We start from the raw sequence: 16,435 nt of genomic DNA, 5'->3' as shown, positions 1-16,435 counted from the left end.
CAGTGCTGATGTTTTAGACACTGCAGCAACTGCTCCTTTCCACAGAGCTGATCTCAAACAATACACAAGTGACAGTAGCTAATGGAAAAGTCACGGGATTTGGATGTTGGGGCAGGGGGTGTGCCTAAGGTATTGAGGTAAGGGACAGGGGAACAGCCTGACAATAACTAAATTGGTACATTCATGGATCAGCACATCTCTCCCACCACTCAAGAACCAGAGATAAAAAGTAGTTATAAACCAGCTTCCCTCCAATGAAGCCAGTGTGTATGTGGTAAAGCATAGGACCGGCAGAGTTTAGTAAGGGATGAGGGGAATAAAATGCTGGTTACCTGTCTTAGAGGACAGACACTTCTTACCACTACTTTCTAGCCCTGCCTGTGACACTCCTGAAGAGGAACAGCAGAAAACACCGTGTCATATTCAAATACAACAGCTTCGTATAAACACACCAATTCTGACATGGACTCCCACAATGGGCACAACTAGTGATACACTTAGCGTAGTGCAGCAGCAGGAGAATCTCATGTAATACACAGTACCCTCCATCAGCCATAGACTTCACTCCATACATATCTCACTGAACTCACTGACAGGGCAAAGACAAGGCACAGGCTGTCTGGATACATTGCAAGTGATACCAACACCATGGGTTCAATTCCCACAACTGGCTGAGATTAACCTGAAGAATTCTCCTTCTCAACCTCTCCTCTTGCCTGAGGTATGGTAACTCTCAGGTTAAAAACGTCACCAGCCGTCTCTAACAAGAGAGCAGCCTTTTGGTCTGGTAGGACTATGGCAACAACTCTGGAAGGTGCTGCCTGAAACGGTAGTGGAATCAGATTCAAAAAGAACTGAATAAAGAGGTGAACTGGAAAACTGCACTGGCTGATGGGGAAAAACACAATGGGTCAACTTCCACTGTCTGCGAAGTTCCAACAAACTGCAATTAGAAGGGGCACTCCAATCTCTCCCACAGCTTTGGAATCGGAGCGCGATTTCTGTCGCTGTTACAATGGGACAGCAACAAGGTTCCAACATCCCTCCCATCAACAGGCTCTCAGCACCCAGACAGTGCCTGTGATAGGGTGTCTGGAACTGGACAGCAAGTAATGAGACCACATGGAAACCACCAGCTCCACAGTAACAGAAATGTCACCTCCCTTTTAATGACTTCAAAACTTGTATGAAGGAATCTTGTTCCGTGCAGAGTGGTCAGATATCGACACTGCCAAGATAAGGCAGTCAGCAGACAGGCAATGAATCAGAGTTAGACCCTCAATCTGTCAATCTCTGTTGAGCTCTCCCTCTTCTTGTGCTTACTGTCTGGTTTTGGAAATTAGTAACAGATGTTGCTGAGACTGACCACCTCCGTCTGGGATGTGAGGTTAAGATGTCACCTGAAGGTGAAAGACGGGGTGACCCTGAGCCCATGTTCTACAGTCACTAATCAATAACCCAGACAAGGAAGTGCACGTACAAGCAGTGATCAGAACAAGCCTCCCTGACATAAGAACATAAGAACTAGGAGCAGGAGTAGGCGTCCAGCCCTTCAAGGCCTGCTCCGCCATTCAATAAGATCATGGCTGATCTTTTCGTGGACTCTGATCCACTTACCCGCGTTCTCACCGTATCCCTTAATTCCTTTATTGTTCAAAAAAAATCTACCTTATCTTTAAAAACGTTTACTGAAGTAGCATCAACTACTTCACTGGCCAAGGAATTCCATAGATTAACAACCCTCTGGGTGAAGAAGTTCCTTCTCAATTCAGTCCTAAATCTGCTCCCTCTAATCTTGAGGCTATGCCCTCTTGTCCTAGCTTCACCTGCCAGTGGAAACATCCTTCAGGGAGATAGCTGGACATCGAGCTTATCCTAAACAGATTCACCTTCACATATATTTAATAAATGCTTTTAACTAAATAATGCCCTGATAAAGCAGGAACAACTCACAATTCAAAAAAATTCAGTACCCATCTCCTGGGAGAGAACTCCCTCCCTCCCTGAAGGGCTGCTCCTTACCTGGCTGTAAGATGTCAGAATCAGGGAATTCATCAAAGTTCGATGTATCATCAATACTCTTTATTTCAATAGAGATAGCTGCCGGCCTCTCCCTGTCAGAGGAGCAAGAGAGAGAGAGAGAGAGAGAGAGAGAGGATTAGAAACTGCAAACTGCTCAACAAAAACTTAAACAAATACAGATAGAGCTATCAGGAACCACAGAGAGCACAGGACATCAAAATGTCAGAGGGCATGTGGCAGCTTTATCGTACCGGGCAGAGGTGACTTCAAGACGGGCAGCCTGCAGGAATCAGGGCTTACCCGCACACCAGCAGCCTATGGTTGAGGTATAAGAGGCAGCGAGTGTATAATAAGGGAGCCAAAAGCTTCTGCAGATTGAAAGTTGACAGGTGGTGGTAAAGTCAGAAACAAGACAGTCTCTCCAGGAAAGCGGGTCAGAGCTCCGATCCTGGGCTGGCACAGGTCAATCATTTGCCTACCTGATGTGCTCCCAGTCAACGCATTCAAAGAATAAGTTGCTCTTCACATCTTCCACTCCATTGGCCCCAATTCTGGTCTCCGACTCGCAGCAGAACCTAAAGGATCACAGGTCAGAGCCCGAGTGAGGGGAGACAAAAATACAAACTGAGTGACTGCTTTGCAAAAGACTTGTGCTGTATCTGTAAAAAAGACAGAGTTTCCAGTTGCCTGCTCCTTCAACGCAGAAGCGTGTTCCCTGACTAACATCTCTGTCTCAGGCTTGCTGCAATGCTCCAGGAAAACTCAGCGTAAGCTGGAAGAACAGCATCTCATTTTCCACTTAGGAACTCTACAGCCTTTTGGGCTCAATATCAAGTTCAATAATTTTAGGGCCTGAGCACCTTCTCCCACATCCTTACCCCAACCCCTACACACCAGCCTGGTCATCACATGGGCTGCTACCATACACAACCTGTTCTTACCCAACAGTCCCCATTAGCAGCTCATTATCCATTGCTTGGTTTGCCCCACTGTCATCCTCTCTCTGGGCTCTGTCTCCCCTCACTCCTTTACCAAACAGCCCAACCTAGTCTTCAGCATATATTCCACCTTTCCCTAGCTCAGTTCTGAAGAAAGTGACTGGACCTGAAACATTAACTCTGCTTTCTCTCTCCACAGATGCTGCCAGACTTGCTGAGTTTCTCCAGCGTTTTCTGTTTTTGTACACTTCCTAATCAAGATCACAATCACTGCCAGGGACAGAGGTTGGAGAGGCAGAGATCTCATTCTCTAAAACATTCAGTCTCTCTGAACAACGCCAATCCTTGCTGCAGTTCAGAGCGGCAGTCAACAGCTGCTGGTCCATATCTCACACGTGACTATTCCTCACGGGAGTCAACACAAGGGCTATTGCACACAAGAGTCGTAATAGCCAGGTCCATCCCCGTGCTCACCTGACATCCCACACGTTGCCCAGCAAGGGTCGTAACCAGTGATTAAGGCTGTGGACCCACCCCAGCTAAACCCAGAGACACTGTGACAAACTACAGCAGCATCAAACTATGGCACAGGCCTCATGAGAATAAAACTGCTGGTACAGGGGGGCAGCAGAGGTGCACACAACAGAAGAACAAACTTCAACAAGAGGGAGCTGGCACATGACATGTGCCACAACATGCATGAATTGCCTAAGATAATAAACAGGTCACAGAGTATTGCTATGGCATTTGGCAACTTTAGATGTTCTCAATACTCAGACAGGTCCCCATCACACACTCCCAGGACGGAGACATCACGGGTTAGACACAGAGTAAAGCCCCCTCTACGCTACACAGCGGTGGGAGTTACTGAGAAAGGCATGCAGTCAATGCCTCAGTGTTATTTCCTGTCATTTTTACCTGAGAATTAAATCCTTGGCTTTCTCTGAAATGGGAACCTCTGGTGGGAATGTGAGGGTCTCTCTCCAGTTCATCACTTTCTTATACGTCTCTTGAGGGGTCTCTGAACAGAAAGGCGGGTAGCCTGAAAACAAACAATTAGCAGGATTTAAGGCAGGACCGTGTTGATGAAGTGAAGCAGCTTCAGAGACAACATCCAGCCTGTAGGATGTGAACAGTGGTCACAAATGTGTCCCTGAACAGGCCCTCAGTTACATCTCCCCTCAAACTGCAGTGACAGTATCAGTCTCCTGAAACAACAGAGTCAGCATTCATCACCAGACAGGGCAACAAAACGTGTGAACAGGCAGTTGGACTGTTTCAAAAGGAAGTTGCAATACATAAGCACCTCACACACCAGTCACCATTTGGCTAGATTACACATGCACGCACACAGCGCACCATGTGCCTGTAATATATATACACCACAGTATAACTGCACACATGAATCCTTCGTGAAGCTGTAACCACAGAAGAAGCAACACTACATCTCTCCAGTAACTGCTCCCCACTCCCCACTCCCCCCCCCCCCCCCCCCACCCCCCCCCCACCGCACACAGCAGATACAGCAGCACCCCCGACCCAATTCACATGCAAGATCATGCACTCAGTTACAATGCACTCTCATAGATGTACTGAGCGTGCAGCCATTTTTGATGGATGAACTAAGTGACAAAAGAAGGAATGAAGTTCTCTTTCTGTACCAGACCAATTGGTCATACATTGTAGACCAGAGCAACCTTACCGATCAGCATCTCATACATGATGACTCCAAGTGACCACCAGTCGCAAAGTTTGTTGTAACCGGTCTGCATGAATACTTCGGGTGCAATGTAATCTGGGGTCCCCACAGTGGAGAAGGCCTGAAGGTAGAGTGCGAGAAAGACACAACCATTTGTGAATTTTGGGATCTGAACTGAAAGCAATCCTTAGCTCTGGGTCTACCACCTGCCAGGTAACACAGTCTAAGTTTCATGAGTTTTGGGGCACACATGGTTATCAAGTGTGACAGACTGAAATTATAAATTAAAAACTTTGTCATCAATAACTGATCACTCAGCCACAGACCTATCAACTGCTTGTTGCCAGACAAAGCTCCATTTGTACATAGCACCCCCGCCCAGCTCCTGTAACCAGAGTTCCACTCCTGCTTGAACAAGCTGCTGGTTAAACTTACAATAATGGTCAGGTCACTTGCCTTTTAAAAAAAAAAAAAGTGCAGCAATTCTTGGGTTTTAAAGCAATTCTTTACCCATTTCAGTCTACAGTTAAAAATATAGTAAAGACTTTTTTAAAAATTTTTCAAGTGTCACCAATTTGCGACGTCATGGAACAACAAACCATTGCAGCTTCCTAAAGTGTTCCATGTTTGTCCCAGAGATGTTATAAACCAGGCACAAGATCTAGTCAATTGAGAGATATATCAGCTTCTGGACTAAATGAATGACAGCATATCCACAGGACTGATAATCACATTAAATACATCTGCCATACTGTCAGCACTTATCACTCACTGATGCCGGATGAAAAACATCACCAACAGGGCACTGCACACTGGAAAAGGTTAAAGCACTCATAAAAGTGGCTCTAACAATGTGAAACCCCAAAACATGACCTTAAGTCCATACTGGACACTATATTCAATAGGTCCTGTGGTCAGGCTCCTGCTGATTCAGACAATGGTTGTGACACACACAAATTGAATTCAGAGTTATACGTGGGCTGTGTCACAACAAGGTATGATTAACTAACTGGTAACCTGGTGTGGTGGCATTAACTAACTGGGTGAACAGGCAGTGGTGCATTAATGCCGGATTTTTGTTTTCGTCAGCTGCGAGAGCAGGACCTGGACTCTCCTTTTCACCTGCAGGCGAGGACCTGACCCCTCCCTCTGCCCCCTGAGGGGGATGCCCTGTGGGTAAAGGTGCAGCCCTCAGTCAGAATGCATGACTTTGGGGTCAATCACCATCAAGTTCATCTCCTCTTCCCCAGGCTCCGGGTCTTTAAAGCAATGTCAGCACTCACCAGCTGCCGGCGGTTCCTCTTCCAGGTTTCTGCTTTTCGCTTAGAGTTCATGTTCTGGAAAGCTAAGAAAGGGGACAGTTTAGAACATATTAGCTGGCAGCATTTTCTCCCTCAGTACCACAGTTTAAACAGATGGTACACCAAGCTGGTGCCACTTTAATGTCAGACAGGGTACACGATCCTAGCTTCAATTCCTATTAAACCCATTGTTCAGGGATGTTATTACACACCATGGAGATGGTGGGATTTGAACCCAAGCCTCCCTGACCAGGGACACTAACACTGCACCACAGGAGGACCCACTAGGAGCACTGCCCTCAGATGTACAGCAATACCAGGTTGATGTGAGGAGTGGATGGAGCAAGCCCCTATTCCTGTCCTAGTTGGGCACCAGGAGCTCGATCCGGGAAGAGAACGATCAGCCAGGGTTCATGCTCTTCATTCCCTGGCCAGCAACTGTGGGAATGAGAGGACAGACTGGGAGGTTCTGTTCTCTCAGCCTGCCAATATTCCCACCCTGGCTCACCCAGGATCAACTTTTCACATGTTGTGGAAAAGGTAGGAAAAGGTCATGTGAACCAATCGTAGGCCAATCGGTCCATCGAGTCTGAACATTATTCGATCAGATCACGGCTGATCTGATAATCCTCAACTCCACTTTCCTGCTTTATCCCCCCATAACCCTCGATTCCCTTACTGATTGAAAATCTGTCTATGTCAGCCTTGAATATACCTAACAACCCATCCTCTGTGATAAAGAATTCCATAAAATCACTACACTCACAACAATGCACGAAATGTGCTGCCCCTCATTGAGATTATGCCCTCTGGCTCTGAACTCTCCCACAACCTTTTGGCATCTACCTTGTCAAGGCACCTAGGAATCAGTGTACCTCAATAAAGGTTACCTCCCATTCTTCTAAACTCCAGTGAGTACAAGCCCAATCTACTCAACCTCTCTTCATAAGACAGTCCCTCCATACCTGCGAAGAACCTTCACTGGTCTGCTGCCAATGCTAGTTTATCTTTCTTTGGATATGGGGTCTAAAACTGTTCATAGTATCCAGTTTCTTGTCTTGATTTAGTAATGAGAAGTACAACTTAATAGATCATTCTTCCAAAAAGCTGGCAAAGGGAGGATGGGCAGAATGGCCTCTGTGCTGGACCAGCCCATAATTCAATTCATAGCTCCTTATTATTTGCTGACATCTGCAAAGCCATGGCCACTAAGAATCTCAGTAGGGGCAATGAGAGAAAGACATTCCCAAATATTTTCTGTTATATGCAACTCCCTCCCTTACACACTTCCCTGCATCAAAACACAAGATCCAGCAAACGCAGCAAACATCCATCTCCATTAACTACACTATTCCATACCACAGTTCAAAAAGTGGCTTTTTGCAAAATCTCCACCTTGGGTGTAAATCTTGAGTGCCAATCCTTCATTGAAAGTACAGTCCCTGTTCGTCATGGAATTAGTTACATGGTTGCACTAGTCTCTGCCACAATCATTCCCTCATTCCCAACAATCAAGAATAACACAGTGTTTAATGGAGAATGACCGCAGAATTCTGAAGTGCAGAGGGCCTAAGGGCTCTCATGCATGAGTTACGAAGTTAGTATATATATATACACATCAACTGATTAAGAAGGCTATCTATCCATTATTGCAGGAGGAATTGAACATAAAGATATTATGCTTGAGTTGTAAGCAGCACCGCTGAGGCCACAAGTCTAATACTGTGTGCAGTGTTGGTTTCCTTATTTCAGGAATGTGTTAGGGATGGTTCAGGGGAGATTTACTACAAGGACAGCTGGAATATGAGGAGAGCTTGGTCAGGTTGGGCTTCTTTCTACCAGAGTTTGGAAGAGCGAGTGGTAATTTGATTTAAGCTTATAAGATCCTGAAGGATCTTGACAGGTGAATGTGAAAAGGAGGTTTCCCCTTATGGGTGAGAGGTCACTGTTTAAAAATTAGGGGTCACCCTATTAGGGCAGGGAAGAAGAATGTTTGTTTTCTCTCGGAGGGTGGTGCGACTTTGGAACTCTCCACCTCAGAAGGTAGCAGAAGTGGGGTTAAATCAATATTTTTAAGACAGAGATGGATTAGCAGTGGAATCATGGGTTATCAGTAATAAAAACAAATCGGGATGTAGAATTCAGTACTTAAATAGATCAGCCATGATTTTAAATGAATAGCCAAATGATCTACTTTCGCTCTGTCTGTAATCTTAGAACATCTCTCCTGTTTAGTGAGGTTTTACACCGAGGATGTGAGTCAGTAAATTCCCGGCTGTAAGAGGGTTAAATTCAAAAGAACCAGTGCACAGAATGGGGGTGCCAGAGTTTTCTCCATCTCTTCCATTCCACAAAAAAATCCACAACTGTGGAATTCATCAGGGGAAGGAAATCTGCCATCCTCACCTGGTCTGGCCTACATGTGACTCCAGACCCACTGCAATGTGGGTGACTCTGAACTGCCCTCTGGGTAATCAGGGATAGACAATAAATGCTGCCTAGCCAGCGACATCCTCATCGCTGATGAATAAAGGAAAGGAATCCGTTAACCGCACCAGCTACTCACTGAAATCACTGGGCAAACTGTGACTGAGGTTGCGGTAGAATTCTGTTCTGTGAGCCTTCTTCAGTCCTGTGCACAAACCAAAGTCTGACAGTTTAACGTGACCCTAGAAAACACAAGGTAAACCTCAGTCATTTGAGGGCAGAATTCTCTTCCCCAGAAGGTATGGGAGGCTAAGTTAGGTAGATTTTTGATTTACAAAGAGTCGAAGGTTATGAAGCACAGATAGGAAAGTGGAGAGAAGACAATCAGATCTGCCATCACCTTACTGAATGGTGGATAGGATTGAGGGGCTGAATGGCCACCTCCCCAATCCTACATTCTCGCTGCAGCAAGCGGAACAGACAAGTCCCAGCTGCCACAGATTGTATACAGCTAGATCAGATTGTGTACAGCTACAGCAACACGTCAGAAAAGATGAACTGTCAAACTGAGCAAAGACTGCAGTCAGATGCGGGAAGCTCAGAAAACAAACTCATAAGATCCCGGAGACTACAGTTGTAGGTTTGAGAAGGTACAATGTTTCAAACCAGTTTTACTGCAACCATTACATTGTCAAACTCCAATAGTTAGTTTAATAGTTGTAATTTAATGAACTGACATAAAGAGAGACAAACATCTTACTGACTGTAATTCATCATTCAGTAAAATCCAGGATCTTGACTCTGTACCTTGCTGTCCAGCAGGAGATTGTCTGGTTTGATATCCCTGTGGATGAAGCCCATCTGGTGGATAGAGTCAATGGCCAGTACTGTCTCTGCAATGTAGAACTGAGTTTCCTCCTCACTCAGCGTGTCCTTCTTCATCAGCAAAGTCATCATATCACCTGTGGGCAGAGACAGTCAAACACATCATCTCATCAGTTCATTCAACAATCCACTGGAGTCCAGGGATCACAGAAATGGTCATGTAATGGTCAACCACTTGGATAGTACCCATCTACATCAAGTCAGAGACTCGATGGTGAAGGTGGGAAAGGGGTAGATCTCACAGCATAGCAGGTTAATGCAGGAGGACAACCCATACGCGAGTAAGTGAATAGACAGCTGCTTTTCCACTTAGTGTTTCCATTTATTTCTCCAAAGATGAGCATTATTCATCCACTGTGTCCAGAGATGACATCAGATATGAAGCAACATTTGCCCATTAGGTGTCTCTAGCAGAGTCAAAGTGCAATCCACAGCTTGGCCCTCCCAGAAAGGAGCAAGGCCCACACCATCAGCGACTGGAAATGCACACAGCACAGTGAGACATGTTAGGCAGTATCAGCAAAAAAGAATTTTATTCAGAGTCATGATGATAATAATGTTGTTATTTATAACAATGGCATCTTACTCAAGAAACATATTTGCAGCCCAAAAGGTCAAACTGCAGTATGACTGACATCAAACACTTCATAGATAAATTAAATTAAAAATATGAAATTGTGGGAAAAATCATAGCAACAAACAGACAATTTCAGTGGACAGCAGGGAAGCTGTGGACAGGATAATGAAATCTAATGAACTAATTAAAATTGTATCAAAATCAAAAGGAATACATCATCCCTACAGGCACAAGGACTCGTGGAAATGACAATGTCAGTGGAGGCAAGAAGGTGCTGAAGAAAGGCGACATGTTCCAGCGGCAGCAGCGCGGCTCCAGGACATAGCGGGGCCCAGGTACCTGACGGTACAGGCTGTGGCAGTATGTGGAGACTCGGGGCACCTGAGTGTTTACAGACTTGAGGGATGGGCTTTGTTTTTCTGGAGGTGAGGACTCATGGCAGAGGCGGGGGAATGATCTGGTCATTTACTTTTGGCTGTTTCTTTTATTTCTGCTTCTGTTTTTAAATCCTGTCTTTTGTATACTAAGATGGCACTAAGAGAATGATGACTTTGTACACTTTTCACTGTACTCAAGTACGTGTGATAATAAAATCTAAATCTACATTATAGGCACTTAATTACACATAGATTTCATCATCTGGGTATTTCAGCAAGGACCTGAGCCATGTAAGCAATAGTCCACCTCCCTATCTACATCTTGTGCAGAGGAATTCAGCTGAATCTCTGAGCTGCCTCGATTGCTGTGGTGATGAGCTGTGAAACTGAGTGAATTGCACAAGGCCTTTTCTCAAACTTAGTGGAGATATTAACTCTGTTTGTTTACAGAGTTCAAGCTTTGTGACATTGAACTCATACAACTGCATTGAGGCCTAAGATCAATACCAACATATGCTCTGCGCTCATTCCATCTGGGCAGATAGTGTGTGAGGAGTCAAGAGTCAGTACGATACAGAGACAGTATATTCAACCTCGGGCCACATGTAGCCAGGGTAGACTGACAACAGGTCACAGACGGAGCCTGAATGGGATAAGGAATCTGAACTGATGACAATTCATTTAGTTTTCTTTAGTAAATGGTCCACTTGACTCTCCCACTTCAAGTCAGCTCAAATGCACAGACCTAACATGTACTGGAAAGTCATGTACTGATAATGTTTCCTAAGTAGCAAATGAGAAAGCTATCCCCTGTATCTGCTGCTCATTCAGTGTAAAAGGAGTCCGGTTAGGGGCAGCTACAAAATGTTAAACTACAAAGGACAGGATGAATCAGTTGTGCTCATATTGCCCTCAGCATAGGAGATCGACAGGTGATCTGGTTAAGGGGCTTCAGATGATTAAAGGGGTAAAACAGAGAGAAGCAATTTCCTTTGGTGGGAGAGCCCACAGCAAGGAAGTAGAAAGCTGTCATTTCAGGGGCGATGCCAGAAAGCACTTATCCACACAAAGGAGAGTGGAAATCAGACACACCCACTGCCCAAACAGTGGAGGGGCTCAGGGAGTCAAGTGAAAATTTCAAAACAGAGATCAATAGGTTTTTCATTAGTTAAGTGTGTTTAGATTTTGGAGCCAATGTGGGGATGTCAGATTTTAACAGGTGGAGAGTTTCAGCAATTGCTATTGGCCCAGAAGCAGCTAAACCATTATCAGATTGAAGTAAATACACCTCACACAGTAAGCTCGATATTACACAGAGCCAGCACATACCTCCTGGGAGGAACTCCATGATCAGGTACAGGTTGAGTTTGTCCTGAAAGCTGTAGAACATTTTCACCACCCACTGACTATCAGCTTCCACTAGGATGTCCCGCTCTGCACGAATGTGGCCCACCTAAAGCAGAAAGGTACATTAAACAAACCAAGGATGTGTGGGGTGTCACCAGACAGACTCAAATGATGGACCTTTCATTCTTCATTGTGTTCTAGCTGCTGCACTCCTGAATGCTAAAGGTCTAACTTCACTAATGGAGACAGATCCAAGAGGTACCAACCCTGGTCAGCAGGTACAGGCAAGAGGTGGCAGCCTTGAGCTCCCAATGCACCAACCGGGGCTGGGAGTCACTGCCCAACATTCCAGCCCTTCCTAGTCCAGTGCACTAACTATACCAATTTAACCACCAACCGAGCAGAACAGGGATGGAGACTGGGCCTTTTGATTAGGGTGGTTAGTCCCTTCAAAGACCCAGACTCACTCCCTTACCCTATCCCTGTAACCCTGCATTTCCCATGGCTAATCCACCTAGCTGGCAGATCTCCGGACATTATGGGCTATATAGCATGGCCAATCCACCCTAACCTGCACATCTTCAGCCTGTGGGAGGAAACCCGGAGCACCCAAAGGAAACTTACACAGACACGGGGAGAATGTGCAAACCCACACAGACAGTCACCCGAGGGTGGAATCGAACCCAGGTCTCTGGCGCTGTGAGGCAGCAGTGTTAACCATTGAGCCACTGTGCTACTGTGCTACCTTCATCAGGTCATCCGCTTACAATGCACTAGCAAGATGGTAAAACACCTTGTGTGCTAACTATTTTATTTTCTGGCAGTATCATTATCTGAGGACGTTGGGGGCACGAGACAGGACCCTGTCACATACTAACACGCACAAGATTAAACAGAGTGCCTGCAAGACACCACCTTCTCTCACTGCACTCCGAAAAGTCAACAACAACTAAAAAAGAGTTCTGCTGTTTCAGGCAACTCACTGTGATCAATCATTGAACAGTAGAGCAAAGAGTGGGATGAAAGAGAAGATTATAAACTAGACTTTGCAGAGGACCCACTGTGAGCCATTCCTGCCTGCCAGAGCACAAGCCAGTGAGGGGTGAGTAAGGCTAATGTGAGAATGGCACAGACAACCCACTCATCAGGGCAAAGAACTCGATAATCCTCTAAACTGAACCCAGCGCCATTCCCATCCCTCAACAAGCTGCACAAAGACATGGAAAGCACAGCAAATCCCTATTGTTACCCATTCACTTCCTCATTTGATCGCATTGCTCCCATAAGCTGTGACCAGGACAGAGGCAGCTGAATTTCACCTTGACTTTTATAGAGGTCCACACACTCACCCAGATCTGACCCACGGTAAGCAAGCACAGAGTCTAGACCTGTTCTGCCGCATGATAACACTGTTCCAGGGGATACAGTATGGAAACTTCATCCTTCCCTCACCTTTGCAGGCCTCCCCTGTCCTAAGCAGTGCACATTCCAACAAGAAGCTGCTCACTCTCTCTGGTCAGAAGAGAACTTGATTTAGTGCTAATATTTGTGAACGCATTACCAAACAAGGTTGGTCAGCACTGACCCACACATTTATCCCATTCCATCCACATTAAATATAAAGTCACAGCCACGCTCAGTGCTAAATCCTCAAACCAACTTTACAATCAGCCAGAAATGGAGCAGGAGGAGACTTTACTTCAGGAGAGGAATGGAGAACCTCTCTCAGGCTCCTCCAGGTTTGGGTTGAGACAGAATACAAAATCAGGAAGGTAACAAACCCAGCTCACCTGCTCCTTTTCTAGCATGTCAGATTTGCGCAAAATCTTCATGGCGTAGATGTGGCCTGTGTCCTTCTTCTGTACGAGGCGCACCTGGAAGTGGCAAACAGAACTGACTACTCAGTCTTGTTTTATTCCAACACAGCTATTTACACTGTTTGACCCAGCATTAGATAGCACCCTTGCCTGGGTTCACATCTCAGTTCAGATTTGAGAGTATAATCTGGCCCTCCCAGCTGCAGAGTGCAAGATGCCATATTTCAAATGCAAAGTTAAATGAAGCCCCCATCTACCCCCAACAGTAGATGTCAAAGAACTCATGGGACTATCTTGAAGAACAGCAGAGGAGCCTCAGTTGCTAGTTATTCTTCAACCAGTATCACAACAAAAAATTATCTGGTTACCAATTTGCTATTTGTGGGAGTTTGCTGTGTACAAGTTGGTAGAACTGCTTTCTAAATTACAATAATGATGACATTTAAAACATTTCTTCATGGAATGAAAAGCACTTTGAGAAATTTCGACTTGGTGGAAGACCCTTAAGAAAGGCAAGCCTTCCTTTAAACTGCTGAACAAGAGCGCAGAGAACGTCAGCAAGTGTTACCTGTCAGACTGACAAGGTTACACCAACTCACCTGCTGAGCAGAAGTTTATTCAAAGTAACATTGAAGTTGATTCTAGCATTAGAAATGTGTTGAATATTAGAGAGGAGACATTGGAGTCCAACAATGCCCTTCCAATAAATGCTGCACACTCCACAAGGTGTTGATCTTTCTCCTCCTGAAAGTATCACACAGAGATACCTATCGGCTGACTCAGTGTCCAATAGGTTAAGTACATCTTTCATCAGCCTTACCTCCCCAAATGCACCTCGACCTATGACCTTGAGGGATTCAAAATCATCCAGCCCCAGTCTGGTCCTCTTGAGTCGTAAGAACTCCGTCTCCTTCCTGGCATGTTGAGACCTTCTCATCTTCTTCTAAAGTCAACGGGAAACACTTTGTCAGAGCCACACATGGAGAAAGTCCTTGATATCCTACACTGCACACTGTTACTATTGGACTACATGGACAAGATGGACCGAAGGGTTTGTTTTCATGCTGTACAACTCTATGACTATGACTCTAAATGTTGCCCTCATCAATAATGGCTCATCCCAAAAATGTAAGAAAGACCCAGAGGCGCCTTTCAGTCAATCACAAGTTGAAGCAATGGAAAGAGTGGAATTGGTTACTAAGGAAAAGTCATTAAATGGACTTAAGGGCCTCATATGTACTGGTTAATGCGATACACACATTGGGTCACAGACCCTAGTGAAGAAATGCAGTACAAACAGGGCCCCACACAGTCTGAAACACATGGCATTGCATCTATGTGAATCTATCTAACCGATCAAATCTCTTATTTTAAACAAATTCATTAGATCACCATGTCAAGGGAAAACTGATGCAGAGATCAGCTGCAATCTGATTAAATTACAGAAGAGGCTCATGGGTCTGAAAAGCTCATTAATGTTGTTACGGATATCTATCTGGTACCATTTACCAGGACACAAATATCCAGAGTCGACTACCTCCCCTACTCAGAGTTGGAATCCCAGCCAAGTTTCATAAGCCCACCAGGTCCAATGAGAGCTGAGTGTCACATCAGCATCACAATCAAAGAAAAAGGTTTCTGATCAATGTCATTTTTCTATACAAATAGTTGGACAAAGAAAAACTGCATGAGGACAAGTGAGTACACATCTATTGCAATTTATAAAACATACATTGATTAACAAGAATTATGCTACATCTCTCAGTTTCATGGATCAGCCAACAACACTGTCATCAGTTACAGTTTCATGCCTCAGTGCAAAGTGTAGAGCACAATCTGGAGTCTGCTACTCCAACGTTACATTGGTAGAACAGCCATCCCCTTTGAGTGAGATGCTAAACCGAGTTAAATCCCATGACACTCTTTCAAAGAACAGCCCATGGGAGGTAGGGGTGTGCACAGGCAGCAGCTCCCTCCCTCCCTCCCTCTCCTCTCCCCGCAACCTCCCCTCCACCACATTAGCTGCCACATTTCTTACATAATAAGAATGCTTACATGTAAGTGCTGTATTCACTGTTAAGTGCTTTGGGCTGTCAATTAGGTTGTGAATGGTATAACAGAAATAGATTTTCTTGTCACTTAGGCCCTTCCAGCCTTTGTGCAACAGCTGATCAGATTTCTAGTGGAAAAACATCGAGACCGCAGGAGTCTGCATTTCACCTGAGCGCTCTCAGACAAAGACTAAAAGGCAAATTAAACACAATTACCTCATCATCTCCCAGGCCTTCTTCTTCCATTACTTTTTCCAACTTCCGCTGCCTAAAGAGCAAAAATTCTTAAGGTAAATGAAGGATAACATTCAGTACATCAGCAGAATTACCACTTCAAGCACACATAATTCTAAAAGGTAGCCAGGGGTAAAGGCAGTGATAAAGTGTGAAAAATTCAAATCAATTAAAATTGAAAATCACTTTGCGGTTAATCCTAATTAGTCCTTCGTGGATAGTGCAAATTTCTGGCAATACAGCACTAATATAGGCTGTATTGCATCAATGGTTACGCACAAGATTTAGCACACACTGAGGCCACTGGCTGTCTTCCCACTTCCCATGTAGAATGCTGCTTTGTGCATCAATACCATTCTATAATCAGATAAAAGGTCAGAGATTATGCAGCATTTAATCTTCCTGACTAGGTGAAACACTCAAGAAGCTCTACACTATTCAGAACATCACCCAATGAATCTGCTTAAACATTCATCCCTCCAGCAGCAGCATGCACTACGTACAAGAAGCCCTGCAATAACTTGCCAAAGCTTCTTTAATAGCACCTTCCAAACTCATGACCTAACCAGAATAACAAGGACAGACAGTTCATGGAACACCAAGTTCCAAGTTCCCCTCCAAGTCACACATCTGTTCCACTCCAGAAAGTCTCAATGGTGAAAGGTTGAGCTGGGTCCAATTTTAAAACACTTTTACAATTTTCAGTTTAGATATAAATTACAAAGATCTCCCAACTCAAGAACCTCAAATCTCAATCCTT

The 16,435-nt window shown here is 44.9% G+C and overlaps 1 protein-coding gene across 3 annotated transcripts in view; it reads right to left on the bottom strand.

The window, feature by feature from the left end:
* The window catches only part of LOC109924049 (serine/threonine-protein kinase 38), a 50,146-nt gene that overhangs the window by 4,405 nt on the left and 29,306 nt on the right, over nucleotides 1–16,435 (bottom strand). For 2 of the 3 annotated variants that reach the window (XM_048611920.1, XM_048611919.1), the window contains exons 3-14: nucleotides 15,658–15,709; nucleotides 14,211–14,333; nucleotides 13,364–13,447; nucleotides 11,556–11,679; nucleotides 9,195–9,349; nucleotides 8,527–8,629; nucleotides 5,943–6,004; nucleotides 4,663–4,780; nucleotides 3,879–4,002; nucleotides 2,502–2,597; nucleotides 2,023–2,114; nucleotides 333–389 (exon numbers count right to left, since the gene is read on the bottom strand). In XM_048611920.1, coding sequence (XP_048467877.1) covers nucleotides 333–389; nucleotides 2,023–2,114; nucleotides 2,502–2,597; nucleotides 3,879–4,002; nucleotides 4,663–4,780; nucleotides 5,943–6,004; nucleotides 8,527–8,629; nucleotides 9,195–9,349; nucleotides 11,556–11,679; nucleotides 13,364–13,447; nucleotides 14,211–14,333; nucleotides 15,658–15,709 — 1,190 coding nt within the window. The remainder of the gene's footprint in view (nucleotides 1–332; nucleotides 390–2,022; nucleotides 2,115–2,501; nucleotides 2,598–3,878; nucleotides 4,003–4,662; nucleotides 4,781–5,942; nucleotides 6,005–8,526; nucleotides 8,630–9,194; nucleotides 9,350–11,555; nucleotides 11,680–13,363; nucleotides 13,448–14,210; nucleotides 14,334–15,657; nucleotides 15,710–16,435) is intronic. The other variant, XM_048611921.1, reaches the window with a different exon arrangement.

Source organism: Rhincodon typus, chromosome 25 (genome assembly GCF_021869965.1).
Source record: "Rhincodon typus isolate 14 chromosome 25, sRhiTyp1.1, whole genome shotgun sequence".
Taxonomy (NCBI): domain Eukaryota; kingdom Metazoa; phylum Chordata; class Chondrichthyes; order Orectolobiformes; family Rhincodontidae; genus Rhincodon; species Rhincodon typus.
The sequence above is the reverse complement of the archived record's forward strand: the minus strand, read 5'-3'. Positions and strand labels throughout refer to the sequence as shown.